Consider the following 17050-nt stretch of genomic DNA (forward strand, 5'->3'; position numbering starts at 1 on the left):
TAATTGAGTGGGTAAAGCTAGGTGGAGGTGGCACGTAATTGATAGTCTCATCATGAACAAACAATAGGGGTGGAACTTTTTTTCTAAAAGAATGACCAATTCTGAAGTTTCAGAACAAAAAGTTAAGTTTAATTATTTTAAATATAAAAATATGTCAGTCCATTTAAAACAAAACCAAAAAATAAGAGAGTAATGTTTAATTCTTGGATGAAAATTTAATACATTTAAACTATGTTGGACAGGTTACACAACAAACCACACCACATCAGTACCATACGTTACAGTTTACACTTTAGCTTAGGATAGGAAATTCTATATTGGCAAAAAAATTGGAGAGATCTAGGTCTAGCCTGCTGGTATTATTGTCCCGTTTAGAACCTAAGCCACATTAGTATTATTGCATGTTCCTGCACGACTTTAAAATGCATCACTAAAATATAAAATCTGCTTATATATTGATGTAGACTCTTATCCTAAGCTACCGTGTCACACCATATTTGTTCTAAATACTTATCCACATCCGATGTTTAATAGGACCAAACAATTTAAACAAAATGACTCAGACGGAGTATAAAATTAAAGTAAGAAGACAACATCATCTTACCATAGTTAAGTAATAAACGTGTAGCCACTTACTTGCATTTTGGGGTAAATAGAGGTGCTAATAAATTCGTGACATACAATTACTTCTGTGAAGTACGTAATTCCCATTAAATTCCCACATGATTTAACAACAGCTCAATATTTTAGTCGCATAGATACTAGCAGTGTAACCCAATGATAATTAGGCCGACTTTAGAACACAGTAGCAGTTTCTAAGAGCAATTTCTTATAGGACAAACAGCAGACATTGAATTATAAGAATCTAGCTAAGTAAAGAAATCAATGAACTAATTACAGTTAACCGAAAATTTACATCAATAATATGGTTGACAACATTTTAAGAATCCAAAAGGCGCTCAGTAAAGAGAATTGTACGTGTAACAGGTTGCGATAATAGAAGCTACACAAATCAAAAGTGAAGGGAGGAGTGTGACATTCAAGAGCCTACTCGTCCCCAAATACCCAGCAAGGGTTATGGTTACATCTGCAATCACCCGAGCAATTGTGCCAGCTTCTGTTGACAAGAGACCCCCATTGTACGTTCCACGAGAAAGTCTGGATGACATGACTCGAGAGAGGAGCGATAGATTAACACCTGTAAATGTCAGTCAAATCAATAGAGAGACAGAGACTCAGAATGCAAACAGTGTAAAACATTACCCAAAGAAGCCGGACATCATCAAGATTAAATTATTCCTAGTTTATGCTTAAAGAGTTCGGTTTTATCCAATTCAAGAGTGCTTAAGAGAGCTTGGAGTACATTCAGCAGGGTTATGCTCAATCCCGGGAAGATATAATGAAAGCAATTAGTAGTGAAAAGTCCAACTTGTCGTTTTTCATCAATTAGTATCTGTGCATCAATCCACTTAGATTGAAAATCCTATTTCTATTATAAGAAATGAGGTTTTAAACTACTTTAAAGAGTTCTTAAGGTCGTAAAGAGACCTTAAGAATCAGTTTTCTAAGAGTGCATTCTTTTAAGGAGTAAGTAAATACAAAGCCATACATCACCCAGTAACGGATCCACTTATCCAAGATATACTGCTGTAAACCACTAAACCTAGTTTCTGAAATCAAAGACTTTGAGTTTGTGATATTTGGATAAGCTTGATTATCAAAAGAGTTTAAAAAACATCATCTTTGAATTAGAAGTCATTATAGACAGCAATAGAAAAGAAACCTACAGATAGAATTATTGAGAGAACCTAGAATGTTGTGACACCGCTCTAATTCAGTTCACTATCCACTCAGAGCTAGTAACCTTATTTTGCTTTGTCATATTGATAGGTTCAGTCGACAAATACATTTCTTAATGAGGAAAAAAGAATGGGACAGAGAGATCTTGCCTTCTAACACTTCAGCAGCTACAAACAGTATGAGCCCAGAGCAGACATATTGTGGCACAGTGTATGGGCTTATAACATGAAAGCTCCCAAGTATACCAAGAAAAACCATAATTTCAGATGCCAACAGAATTTGCCTGCAAACCAAAGAAACCTATCAGAATCCCATAGCTAATATTCAACATGATGGTAGTTAATTTTGACAGACATGATCTTGATTCTGCTTTCGAATAATTAGATATTGATTTTCAAGAAGTGATTGCAATTTCAGTAGCACAAAATTATAATATACAAGTGCATATACAAATTAACATGGATGAGAGGCGGAGCCACAACAAATACTATCTGCACAATGATCCACAAGCAAGGAATTCAATGCACTAGAAAAAATGAAGGCCCAAAAAAGAAACTATTGCACTTACTACTGGCTGGAAGGAAGCCTTCTTATGCAAGTAAAGGAAAGTTATTCCATTCTCATTATAATACATCAATGTGAGCACCGAAAATTTTAGAAAATCTAGCCTCCTGTCCAGAAAGTAAGCATCCAAAGCATGTTGTGGTGGAAAAGAAATTACCTGTCCTCAAACATATTACTTATGTAGCTCCCAACAACAACATTTATCGGAAGAACCGTGAGGCCAAGACATGCTAGAAAAATTGACACAGTGCCCGTTGACCAGCTAAAGTAATATGTCGTAACAACACTGGATTCTGAAAGTAAAATCTCCATAGCATATTTCAGCATGAAGTAGATTAATAATTGAACCTGGAAAGATGAACGAGTCTAGTCACCATTCATTTAAAGTTAAAATCTTAAAGCATAATTAATTATAATATGCTTATTTTTTCCATATGCATACAAAGAGTGATCCATTTTCATTTTCTTCTCCTTTTCTTTCTTGATTTCTCTCTTGGCTATGATGAGAAGGCACTGCCCAATCAGACATATGGTTACTTTCCAGTTGTATTTTCATTTCTAGTAAGACAAGATTATGTACTAACCATGCACAGCTTTCAATACGCAAATCACCATTGTTAACCTCCAGCTGTATTATAGGTATATTATGATAAACTACATTCATGTCCTACTTACCTGTCCTTATTTCATCTTTGGCATTATTATCACAATCTTCACAAAATGAAGAATTCCAAAGTTCAACAAACATAAGGGAGCAAGTTGTGGATAACTCCCAAGAGAAAAACAGCCATTAAGCAGGAATGAAAGCAATATCACTAACCCAATTTTTTGCTCAATGGACTCTATCCAGAGTTGGAAACTTACCTTCACTGAAGGTGTAAGTAATCTGTATGCTTCAGCTATAGAGTTGGCTGGCTGACGAGATTCCTCAGGAGCTTCTTCACTCTCATCATATTCTTGGTCATTCTCATCATCTTGTTGATTGTCCTCCACTTTTAAGAGCAATGGTTGTGTAACACCATTTTCAAGGGCATCATTTTCTACTGGTACAAAAAAAAAGGTTAACATCAGACTCTATTTAAATAAGCACTCCTGCTCTTCCATTTCGTATGACAAACTTTTTTTTCCTAGTTGGTCTAAATTATGTGATGCACTTGCACAAAGGATAAACTGTACATCATCTATAAGTTATAAAACCAACTTCATTCACATGCTCCAAAAATTAGTTTTTAACATTTTTTTATGATGGTAGAAATATAATATGTAAATTGAACTTCTTAATTTCCAACAAAAACATACCCAGTGCAATCCCACAAGTGGGGCCTGGGGATGTACGCAGACCTTACCCCTACCTTTATGGATAAGAGGTTATTTCCGACAGACCCTCAGCTCAAAAGAAAAGAAGAATTCTAAGTATGATTATAAGAAAATAAGATAGCAAAAAACAGGACACAAAGCAAATAGAGCAACATATAGTAATAAACATTAAATAACAGAGAAAATATATCATTCCTAAATATGGTTACGAATAAGGAAAGAGGCTAGTCTCGTGTCTCTCCCACATAAAATGTGACAACTCTCGTCTACCTACTAACCTTCTACCCCAATCCTCGACCTCTATATCTTCTTGACGAGGGTTATATCCTCAGTAAATTGAAATTGTGTCATTGTCCTATCTAATCACCTCCCCTCAGTTCTTATTCGAGCTTCTTTACCCCCCTAACTTTTGTTATAGCCAAACTTTTACACCTCCTAACTGGCACATCCACACATCTTCTCTTCACATGCCCGAACCATCTCAGTCTCACTTCTCTCATCTTGTCTGCCACAGAGGCCGTTCCCTCTTTGTCCCATATAGCTTCGTTTCTACTCATATCTCTATTCTCTCTTAGTATGCCTACACATCCATCTAAACATCCTCATCTCTGCTACATTCATCTTCTGAGAAGATGGAGCATGACTTAGCTTAGGCCAAGGTGGAGATTTGTAATGTGCGCTTTCTTATTTTGGCTCACTTTGTAGGGTCCATTCCAAGGTTTAAGGAAGTTGGTTTTTTTCATTTGTCAAAGATTTTTCAACAACTACAATAGATTTGGCAGTCAAAAAATTGATATATTCACATTGAATATGTTTGAAGTTTGTATCTTCCATTAGCATCTTTGATGACATTAGCAAGTCCATTTCAGCCCTATAAATAAGGAAGCTCTCCATCAGTTGTAACACACCAAAAGTCAAAAGCCTTTGATTCTTGTCTTTCTTCTCCTCCTTTATTGAGAGTATTTTGTAAGAGAGTTGAGTGTTAGGAAACACTTGTGTGAACCTTTTCTTTGGAGTGCTCTTGTGAGGTTGTTCTCTTGGGTATTTGGGATAAATTAGAGTTTTATCTCTAATTTTATACTCTTTCTGATATAGTGAAATTGTTCCTCTCCGCATGTGGACTAGGTCACATTGACCGAACCACGTTAAATTTGTGCCTTCTTTATTTGTTTTACTTACAGTTATTATCAACTTACTAGTGTCTTTGTTGTTGTCATTCTAACATTGTTTGACTAAATTCCTCATTACCCGAGTTTCCAATCCTAACAACAACAAAGTTATACAGTGATGTACCTTTCGATATACACTATAAAAGTGTTCTTTAGAGGCTCATTAAGAAGTTCTCTGAGAGGTCACCATTGCTGCGAGCAAAGATATTAATGACGAGTAAGGCTTTTTTGTGCTACTTACTAATACGTGCTCTTCTGTGAAATATATCTTGTTTCCTGCCTTGAGACTTTAAATCTAAGTTTGGAGAAGTACTATAAATGTGTCATACATTCCATCTCTCTGATTCAATCTTATGGTATTGGGATGTTCTAGCACACATATGACACCTTTTAAGTAATGAAAGACAATGTCTACTTCTTTACTAGAACTTCTACTATTGTCCATTAGTCAATCCTATTATCAACATCATGGTTTCTTTTAAGGCTACTAGAGCATAAGGACCAACTTCCTTCAAAGCATCCCCAATAAGTTACAAGTTGGAGGAACCAAGTATATGGGTTAATGAGATCCAAAATGCTATTAGAAACCTCACACAAATATCAGAGTTGGGCTCAAAATGTGATCGTATTGGCAGGATCTGTACAACCACTAGCTAATGACACAATAAAATGACAATGAATTTAGCACCTAAGAAGTGGTTACCAATTCAATAGGATTTTCAGATAGATATTCATTCAACCTGACCAGCATTAACCCAAACCAGGAGAAATATCTATCTTTTGTACATCTCACCATTCTTACAAGGTAGCTATTCCAATAATGGAAATAGCTGTAAACGTCCTGCACCGGGTTTGAAGTTTAACTGACATCAGTCCAGTTAAAGCATGGCGAATGGAGGGAAGAGAATAGTGGACATATACTAATTTACACGATGAAATTTTTGAACACAATACTAGTCTATAAGAGACAACATCATACCAATACCATGCAACAAAAAGTTCAACATACCATTATTAGCAGGTTCTTGAGGACCAGTGTTCATTTCAGTTTCGGTAGCAGGTTCTCTGAATGAGATCCACAACCATATCAAATAGATTAACCATGCAAAAGCCATGAGCCAACCAGGCAAAGTATCTTGATTGAATGTCAACTTGTAAATCTTAAAATTAGTTTGGAGTAACCCAGCAAGTGCAGGGCCACATGCCATCCCAAGAGCGCTAGCACTGACAAATCCAGCTGAAGCCTGCATCCGGATTTTAAGGGGCACACAGTCACTGATGTAACGTCGGTTCACTGCTCTGGCAGAACCCAAACTGCAAATTCAAGAACAAAATGGAGATGGGATGAAATGAGAACGTAGTATGAAAATGAGCAAGCAGATCGTTTACTGAATTCACTAATATCATATTATTTAAATCTTCACTCATATGACCCTGTGGTATTCCAGACTAAAGGTGGTTAGTTTACCTGGTCCCCAAAAAAATGTTTTACTTCCACCGATACACAAGAATCAACTGACGATTATCCTAGCTTGCTGCAACTAAAGTATATTATGTTAAGTTGTTAAAGATTATTAAACACAAAAACTTCTTTGAAGTCCTCAGATCACTCTCCAAAATCAATTCAGCACAATTCTCATCTTTGACATCTCTGAAGATTAGTTGTCTAAAAGATGTTAAATTCTTCTCTCCACACCCTAACATCACCCCTAAAATATAGCAAATAAATCTCTAAAATATTCATCACAGATTACCATGTGCATGCAATACATGCATAAGTGCACAGATTTGGGAAGAGAGAGAGAGACCTACCCGCAAAATATTCGACCAATAAGGAGAACTGGTATTGATTTGAGATCATAAGCCAGTGCGTACATGACATTCCCCACAAAGAGAACTATACTGCTAAATACCAGAGGTCTGAAATAAGACCTGTTTGACCAAGCACTGAAATACACAGAGGAAAAGATCTGTGCAACAGCCATGGCACCGATCACAATCCCACAAACTGTTGCAGCAGCACCAAGGCTCATAGAATAATCATCTGCTGTTGGAACAATAATATATGTATTGACCATATAAAGGAAGGTGTTTGCCAAGTTTAAGATAAGTGACATGAAATGGTATCTCTGATCATCAACTTGTTCCTCAACAGGAGTCGGAAAATCTTCTTGCATGATAAGTGCATGTTGGGCCAAAAAGTTAAGGAAGTTTGTTGAATGACTTAATCTATCAACAGCTGCTTGCATTGAATCAACAACAGAATCCTGCGAAACAATTTAACGTATAAGAAAAAAATAGCCTCAAAATTATTTGTTCAACAAACTTAGATGCACAGAGGATTTATGAAATCAGTATAACACGAAAAGATTGAAGGATATAGAGAAAAACCTGTAGAGGAAGAGAAGGCTGGTCATAAATTGACAAGTAGCTTCCTTGACGGTCCTGAAGGTCAGCAAGATTACGAGATATTGCTCCAACTACTGCTCCTAGACCCTGCAATCACCATTCATGGTCAACAGCGCCCACCTTGAACTATTGTCATTTGTCAGTGAGATTTTGCTCTTTGACAAATCTATCAAATTTCTCAAGGAAATTCACATTTTCTCATCATGAATACTGAAGATTCAATATTGCATTGTTTCTAGCTCTTCTTTTTCATTTTTCTCATTAAAAATGCCAACTACAAATAGTAAACCTAGAAATTGCAGTAGTAGTTGATGCTATAGAACTGCAGCAGTCATGTTATTACTAGTAGAAGATGATTAAATAAAGTAGCTAGTTGAGTTTATCATATTACCACATGCTTGAAAACTTGCTGAAGTTGGGAATAAGGATGATTAGCCCGGGTTTTGACATAATAATCAGTGAATCGATACCCAAAACGTTTGTCAAATTTCTTGAGGATCTTCCGCAATCCAACGGCATTTATTTCAACGAAAAAGAGAAGCTTCAGAAGATCACGTCCCACATCTCTATAAGCTTCTCGCAACTCAGTTATTTTGGATATATCAGGCTGTTCTTGAAGAGAATCTTGCTGTTTATTAAGTTCAGATATCCTGCTTGCCAGCACTCCTTGTTGTTCCAACATAAACAGAACAATTCTTTCAATCTGCAAATGTTGAGAAAATTACAGACGCTTTAATGTTTTCCTTCTTAAGTAAGAATATAGATCCCACAGTGTGACAGAATGTTTGCCCTATAAGGAGCATCCTTTTAAACACTAGATGAATAAGGTATTAGCAAATAGAAAAAATCAGGCTAATTCCAGGAGACTGCCATTGACAATTGACCTATCCAAATCCCTATTCAGAACACAAACAGAGAAGGGGGAGGGGAGAGATGACACAATAGCCAGAAGAAATAAATAAACATGGACTGAAACATGACTACTCTCCTAGGGAAGAGGAGGCAGAAAACAGATGAGGGTTCCATAACATACTAATTATTCAGATGAGACTGAATAATAACTCTCTTAGAAACTCAACAAATAGTCAGTATTTGGGAGAATGGATGCCTTTTTCAGTCACCTAAAAGTACTTGCAGCTAGTTTACCTGCTTCAGTTGAAGTAGGAATAGGTACTTCAAGAAAGATCAAACTTTTGTTTAAAGAATAACAAATGCATTGGCGAGAGTCGTAATTTACTCTTATAGTACAAAATGTTAGGAAAATCTCTGTAAGTAAAGATCAACAAACCAACCCTAACCTGATTTGGCTGATATGCACATAAGGGATTCTAGTGCACAACCCTCATATTCTTACCTGATTATCTAGCATCCGTGAGAAATCCTTAAGAACATGCCGACGATCAAGTGCTCCAGCTTTGATTTGATTATTGTACTGCTTAACCTTTTTCTTCATTAATTTGTAGTTGATGTAATATCTGGGAAGTCCAAAAATAAAGCTCTTCAAATATACAAAAACCACTCAATGCTGACAAAACAATCAAATATGTTTCTGGATTCAATGCAAAGCTTTTTTGAGTTTCCTTTCCTTCGAGAGGTTGGGTCTAATATATCTCTTTGCTTAGCTATTTCCCTTCACATGTCTCCACATAAGTTTGCCTTGTCTCTTTATTATCACAAAGTGTGTTTCTTTAACCCTCCCACAAGTTTACTAGTTGTTTATCACAAAGTAATGTGTTTTCCTTAACCCTCCCATATTTAATTTGCGGTTGAAACGCTGTCAAGATCCTCTTGACAGAGCTTGTGTTCTACTGTTATACAGCAGATACTACGATTTCACTACATGTCACTAATTTAAACTGTATTGCACTGGTAAAAGTACTCTCAAATGTAGCAAGGTTGAAATGCATTTAACTTGCTCCCATGGAAATTATCTTGTGTAGTAAAATGTAAACCAGCAAAAGAAAATGCATACTCTAGTTTCCAGCAAGTTTAAATGAAAGAAAGCTACAACAACTAGGTCTATATAAGGGATATTCTGCATACCCTTGCCATTCTTGGATCTGTCTGTCCTTCAACTTCTTTCCAAAAGCAACCATTTTTCACTGTAGAACCAAAAGAAAAGGAAAAAGACAAGGACATGAGAATTTATTTTTTTTTTAAAAAAAGGGGCATAAGCAGAAAATCTGACAATGAGAAACTGTTTTTCAAATACTATAAAGCTAGAACTGTTTGGCTGATGAAAATTGAGAAGGTAATTACACCAATTCCATTTCAAGATAGCACAATACTTACTGAAACAGCTGATCACCAAGAATGTTGTCAAATTCTTGCTATAGTTTTGGAGAATGAAATCTTCTGGTCATGGACAATTGATGTGCATCATCAAACCATAATTTAATAGCATATATCAATCTTATGGGTCCACATATCATAACATGCTTACACAAAAACTTACAAACAAAGACAAATTCAGAGGAAAAGAAATTATTAGTTCAAGTTTGAGGTCAAGCATTGTCCACAGTGTCCAAAGATAAGTTGCACATCTTCATGCATAGTTTTATTTAAAAACAATCAAATAACACATTTTCTTCGGACCATCCCTCGATTTCGTACTAAAGGAAAACATGATAGGTCATCTTCACAACTGAAGAGAAATGTTTAACTACAGTAATTTATGCAGAACTAAAATGACAATCATAACAGGTGACCAATCAAGAGTTTGAACACTTTTTCGCAACTTTTTAGTTTGAAGAGATCACTGGGTAAATAACTGCATCATATTCTTGCAGCAATTTTCTTTTCTTTTTTTATGACAAGGGAACCTGTAGCGGCTACCCTTTGGGTGTACACAGGGTAAACCCACTCCTGTGGAACAGCTCGCAAACCACATAAACCGCACTAAGCAATTTTCTTTTCTCACACTTCATGCCAAAGCTTACAATCTAATATATAATCAATGTTATTTTCCATGCTAATCCTTTTTTCCCCTCTTTTTTGACTTTCATGAAATCAAACTTGTGCAGAGTGCCTATACCAGGTTTACTGCCTCTATCACTAGGGATCTTACAACCACATCAATAAATGAAAAATATTTGAGATAGAAATTTTTGCGCCTAACAATCAAACTACATATAAATAGCATGATAATGACTATTTACATTTCAACGTGCATAAAACTCACATACACTGCTTAATTGCATGCCAGCACAAACACAAGAAAAAACATTTACACACGCATAAAAGTCGAGACGAAACAAAGATACACACACAGGGGCGGATCTACATTGGGTCCAGGGTTCATCTGAATCCCCTTCGTTAAAAAATTACACTATATATATAAGATAGTTTTTTGATTTGCGTGTATATATTTATCATTGAACCCTAAGTATAATTCAAAGGGCTTAGCTTAGTGGTAAAGGGGTTCAATATTTTGCCCAGCTGTACCAGTTCGCGTGTTTGAACTTCGTTAACTACACTTTTTTTCCTTTCTAATTTTAGGCGCATTTGTAGGCTTAGTTTTAGGCGTGCTTGATTTTTTTTGAACCCCTTGATAAAATTTCTTACTCCGCCACTGCACACACATCAATCAAGCTAAATATTCACATAAAAAAAAAGCGCAGAAGCTCACTCGCAACGAAATATTAAGCCTTTCTAGTGAAAATCCAAAATTCCGGTTAATAACACAGAATTAAAGAGGATTACTGGTAGTACAGAACATCGGAGTTGGCAGATATTTCAATACTTTAAGCCGATCAACAAAATTCAAAAATAAAATTAAAAAAAAGGATGTCAGTACAAACTACAAACCAATGGAGTTGGCAGATACTTCAACAACTACGCCGTTGTAGTCAAAATTCGAATTAAAAAAGGTCCAAAATTCAGCAGACACAGCTTAAAAGTTCAAATTTCAGTGGAGTTGACAGTTCCAAATCAACAGACTCTAGCGCATGCATACATATCTCTGTTTAAACTAGTGAAACTTGTTTTGCTTTCTTCGCAATACCTGAGGATGAGGAATCTGCAATTCGAAAGAACAGATAGAAGAAGCTCTTAGATAAGCATCAACAAACACGAGCAGGAAGAGAGATTTGGCAAAAGTTAGAGAGAGTTATTAGGAATCTTCACGAGATTTCCTATACACAAAATTCGTATTCGAATATTCGTAATACTCTCTCTCTCTGTGTATGGGCGCTGAAGCATATATAATCAAGGAGATTGGGATGATGATTGATTGAAGTCTGAAGGAGGAGGTGCTGAAAAGATGCGAGAAGAAAGTATATGCCTGACTCACCACACGAGATCTCCCCCTCTTCTTTATTTTTATTTTTTACCGACCTTCATTAGTGTCACACTTCATTTATTTTTATTAAAATTAAAATATTTAAATTTAAACGCACAATTGAATATTAAAATATATATTAAAATCTAGATAATTGAAGCTTAATACGCATTCAAATATTAAAATATTATCTCTAATTTTGAATTCTAACAATATATAAACATGCATATGGAATTAAATTTATATCAATAAAGCATTATAAAAAAATAATGGCTATTTTTGAGCAAAACACATTGACAATCAAATATGATGCGAGGTAAAATAGTTATATAGAGTAATATATTGCTTATGAAAATATTTTATTTTATACTATTTTCGTCTCATATTAGATGAACACTTTCAACTTTACACGGTGATTAAGAAATCATTAATACATTGAAAGACTTTACTATTTTGTCCTTTGTTTATATCAATGCAATATACATAGAGTATAGAAATAGCTAGTATTGAAAATTATTTACATTCAAAAGACTATATTAATTGTAGAGGTAAAATAAGAAAAAATTAATTAATTCTATCTTGATTTAGTAAGTGATCAAGTAATATGGACAAATATTATTAGTAAGATGTTCATCTAATATGGAACTGGGGTATTAATAAACATGTACTAGTATTGTTATTGATCAAATAATTCTTTTTTATTTTCTGATATTGTACTAATTAAACATTACAGATTACACCATGAGAATGCTTATCAACTCAAATGTTGTATTGATTAATTTAAGAAAGTAAGGTTCATGTTAAATTAATGAGGATAAAGGAAACTGTAAACATGTGATTGCATTAATTAAATAAGAAAAACAACAAATGTGACTTCTTATGATTTGGTGCGTTCATTTGAATTAAGATAAAGGTATTATTTTAAATGAAGAATAGCTGTAAGCTTTGTTACAATCTGATTTATTGAGATTTATTTAATACATTGTGAAATTAAAAATAGATTGAATCTGAATGATTAAGATTCAAATATATATTAAGTGTAAATAAATGAGTCAACAATTTATTTATTTTTTGTGAGTCTGCTCAAAGAAACAGGTTCTTTGATCAATTCTTTTGATGATATTACTTTTGGGGCCTCTTTACCTCTAGTGCTTACCTTTTTTTTTTTCTTATCTACTTTATTCTTTGCGATCCTTATTTTTTTTTTATTATTTTCATAAATTCAAACTATCACATTTCTTATTTTTATTTTCATAAACCTTCATATTTCTCAACAGTCAACCAATTTTTTTTCTTCAGAAACCTCCCAAGAAATGTAACTGGAAAAGATGAAATTGGACTCATTATTCAATAATCTGTCCCCACTTCTTGTAGTTTTATTATGTTTCCTTAAATTAAAATGAAATTATTTTGTTGTGGTTGAGAAGAACAGATTAGCAATGTTATTTTTGATTTTTGGACTTTTCAAATGCATGTGCCGTGTGTCTATAATTACTGTAGTTGTGTTCTTTCCCAGTCTGTATTATTTTGTATCATGTGAGGAAAAGTATTTGGCAGGGCAGGGCACAAATATCTAGGAATCATTTCGTTGCATTTTTAACTTTACATAATAATTAAAAAATTATTAATATATTAAAAGACTTTATTATTTTATTCTTTATTTATATCAATGTAATATATATAAAGTATAAAAATAGTCAATATTGGAAATTGTTTACATTCAAAATATCATATTAATTATAAGAGTACAACAACAACAACAACCCAGTGCAATCCCACATCGTAGGGTCTGGGGAGGGTAAAGTGTACGCAGACCTGACTCCTACCAATGTAGGACGGCTGTTTCCGAAAGACCCTCGGCTCATTAGAAGCATAAAAAAAGGTCAGACAAGAGTATTAAAAGTAGATAAATAGATAACGAAATAATCAAAGCACAAAAAGCAGTAAGTATTATTAGATAGTAACATAAATACCATAAATCAAAGTACAAGGAATCATAGTGCATTAATGCGCCTACGGCTAAGGGGGAGAAATGCCACTATGTGCTAGCCTTCTACCCTAATGTGTGTCATCCACACCCTCCTATCTAAGGTTATGTCCTCGGTAAGTCGTAAATGCGTCAAGTCCTGTCTGATCACCTCTCCCCGGTATTTCTTCGGCCTACCCCTACCTCTTCTGAAACCATCCATGGTCAACCTCTCACATCTCCGCACTGGTGCATCTGGACTCTCCTCTTCACATGCCTAAACCATCTCAGTCGCGTCTCCAGCATCTTGTCTTCCACCGAGGTCACTCCTACCTTGTCTCGAATAGCCTCATTTCTAATCCTGTCGCTCCTAGTATGCCCACACATCCATCTCAACATTCTCATATTGGCAACTTTCATCTTTTGCACGTGGGAGACCTTAACTAGCCAACAATCCACCCCGTATAACATAGCTGGTCTAACCACCACTTTGTAGAACTTGCCCTTAAGTAGTGGTGGCACCTTCTTGTCACACAACACACCGGAGGCGAGCCTCCATTTCCTCCATCCTGCCCCAATACGATGTGTGACATCCTCGTCGATTTCCCCGTTGCCTTGCATTATAGAACCAAGGTACTTAAAACTACTTTTCTTTTGGATGGCTTGGTCCCCGAGCCTAACTTCCGCGCCAACCTCCTGAGGTGTCTCACTGAACTGGCACTCCAGGTACTCTGTCTTGGTCCTACTCAGCTTAATTATAAGAGTAAAATAGGAAAATTTTAATTAATTCTATCTTAATTTAATAAATATTTATAATAAATTGCTCATTTAATATCAAACGGAGGTAGTACTAAAGTGACAAAACGAGAAAATTACATTATAATAACTGCCTTATTTTTGTCCATTTTAATGCAAATAATTGCAAACGGAAAAAAGAGGAAATTTTTTACATAATCAAGAATCATTAATTAGTTTATTACTCTCTCAATTTCATATTAACTGAATTTTTAGAGTTTTTTTTATTGTTTAAAATATTTGAATTATTCAAAGTTTAAGAGAAATGTTTGAAACTTTTTTCATGTTTACCCTTTCCATTAATGAAGTTTTGTAATTTTCTAGGAGTTAAACTACACCACTTACAAGATTATACTCCAATAAAGGACTTCTTACATTTATGATTTCATATTTAATCTTCTTTATGAGGTTGATTAAATAAAAGGGTAATAGAGAAAAATATGGTTCAAATTTTCTCCTTTGAGTGCTTTTCTTAATATATGTAAATTACTTTAGAAATTCAACTAATATGGAATAGAGAGAGTACTTTATTTTAATTAAGATAAGTTACTCTCTCTGTTCACTTTTACTCGTCACTTATTCTTAAAATAGATTTTCATTTTTACTTATCACTTTTGACCTATCAAGAAAATACAATTATTGTTTTTCATGTTTTACCTTAGCATTAAATACTAAACATCTATTTTTAAGACCTAATACTAAACATCAATTAATAGAAATGTTGTGATAAAATACTTATGTCAATAATTATTTTTTAATGAATATCTCAAGTCAAATAATGACAAGTAAAAATGAACAGAGGGGGTAATAAAAACTCTTTATTTTTTAGGAATAAATAATTTTTTAAAGAGTGTGCTCAAACAAAAAAAAATCACGTATTTTAAAATAAAGAGAATAATATTTATGAAAAATTATTCGAAATGATGAGAAATAATTCATCCAATATCGCTTTATATTTTTAATAAATAATAGATAGACAACAAACATACTGATATAGTATCACATGCAACTCTTTCGAGCATATCATTTTCGGCCAACACTAAGATATATTTTTTTCCCCATTTTAAACATGCAAGAGTTTTCATCTTTCTCGAAATTATAAAATTCTCTTTATATGTAAATTGAAGCCGATTTAACAAAACTTAATTATCGATTTCTCATTTAAAATATCAATGTTAATTATAAGGAAGAAAAAAAACACTTTAGCCAGAAAAAAAATTACATATCAACTCAAAAAAATTCTTTTGATTCAATTAGAGGAGCAAAAGAATAGCCTTATGATTCATTTTTTCGATCTAAGTCAACAAAATTGTTGTTATCATACATTTCCTGCCCCTATTAATTTATACTAGTTAAATATAGTGTCTTTTTATAGAAACACCATCACGTAGGGACAACATATGTTCTAGATCTAGGTCTAATAATCTATCCCATATTCTAACATTATTGTTCATGTTTGGCCTCTCCTTATAACTTGCCCTCTTTTATTCTGACCTTTCATTTTCCATTTTGTTTTTCTTGATGAAACTATATTTTTTTTTTGGCGTATTTAATGGAAGATGGACTAAAAGCTTTTGAGATTGCACATGTTATTATTCTACACGAATCTCACATTGAAATGATAAAAAATATATATTTTATAAAGCACAATTAAAATTTAAATGATACGTGTTCTTTTTTAAGACGATATGTAATATAGTCCTATTTGGATCGTAACATGTCTCATGCCTTCTTTGCTTTGAATTATTGTGCTACATACTTTTTCTAAGGTTTATAAAAAAAAAATCATGTCATTTTGTTTTAAGGTCCTTTCTTATATAGGCAATATTTTTTTGTTTCTTCTTTCAAATGCCTCAATTTTTAGAATATATCACTTGATTTAATCAAAAATAATTTACATTATAAACTACTTCCATTTTTAATGTTAGAGTTAATTGCATAAACCTTTCTAAACTGTTGGAATTTTAGTTATTAATTACCTTACTTTTTTAATCGTTTTAACTTTTAAATACTTGAGCTGATAATCTATCGGAAATAACCTTTCTGACCCACAAAAATAAAAGTAATTAAGAACTGTGTACTCCTATCCGCTTATTGTATAGGAGAATACTATTTTTTACACCAATAAAATATTTCACATGTTGCTTTCACATGTTGTATGTTTGTGCACTTTAATTTCAAAGTATTTTACATTTTCCTTTTAACAACGAAATTTGTTGAAAAGTAAACAAGTATATACGGTAGTACGGTATGCTATTTGAAAGATCCAAGAAAAATAATATAAATAATTACAAATTTAATACAAAAGGCAATTTGGTATCTTCATCAATATTTTTTCATTTCTTTTTTTTTGGTACCAATATTTTTTTGATTTTCTTTCGTCGTGTCTGAGGATCTGTTGAGAGGAAAAAGAAAATGTAAAATGAGAAAGAGGACTCTGTATATTGGAGACTACTGGGGATTCCACCTCTAATCACGGTCTAAATTCATGCATGTATAATCCATTTTAGCTCAACAAATATTAAGAATTTATTTTTGGGATTATACCATTTTCGAGTCTAAAATGTAATATCTAACCGATTTAGCATCGGAAAAAATTACTGATCCGACTAAATCAGCTTCGTGCCAAGTAAAATTCCTAAACACCAATTGTCTAGAGCTTTTTTCTGTTGGTTGCGATTATTGAATTGGGTATATTTTAATCTCATGAATTTGAAAAAAATGAAGTGAAATTTTGTGCTTTTAAAGTTG

At 33.7% G+C, this 17050-nt stretch overlaps 1 protein-coding gene across 3 annotated transcripts; it reads right to left on the reverse strand.

The window, feature by feature from the left end:
* Positions 1 to 697: 697 nt before the first annotated feature.
* On the reverse strand, positions 698 to 11570 carry LOC129889969 (SPX domain-containing membrane protein At4g22990-like). 3 transcript variants are annotated; one of them, XM_055965454.1, is made up of 12 exons: positions 11263 to 11569; positions 9552 to 9614; positions 9303 to 9361; positions 8614 to 8734; positions 7651 to 7962; positions 7242 to 7346; positions 6663 to 7117; positions 5860 to 6164; positions 3229 to 3407; positions 2522 to 2712; positions 1950 to 2083; positions 698 to 1198 (listed from the first exon to the last, which is right to left on the reverse strand). In XM_055965454.1, exons 3-12 carry the CDS (start codon positions 9353 to 9355, stop codon positions 960 to 962), a joined length of 2094 nt encoding a protein of 697 aa, XP_055821429.1. In that variant the 5' UTR covers positions 9356 to 9361; positions 9552 to 9614; positions 11263 to 11569; the 3' UTR covers positions 698 to 959. The 3 variants fall into 3 exon arrangements, with proteins under 3 accessions (XP_055821429.1, XP_055821430.1, XP_055821428.1); XM_055965455.1 differs by lacking the exon at positions 9552 to 9614 and having other exon boundaries at positions 3229 to 3404; positions 11263 to 11570; XM_055965453.1 differs by lacking the exon at positions 9552 to 9614.
* Positions 11571 to 17050: the final 5480 nt, after the last annotated feature.

This window comes from Solanum dulcamara, chromosome 5, assembly GCF_947179165.1.
Source record: "Solanum dulcamara chromosome 5, daSolDulc1.2, whole genome shotgun sequence".
NCBI classification, from domain to species: domain Eukaryota; kingdom Viridiplantae; phylum Streptophyta; class Magnoliopsida; order Solanales; family Solanaceae; genus Solanum; species Solanum dulcamara.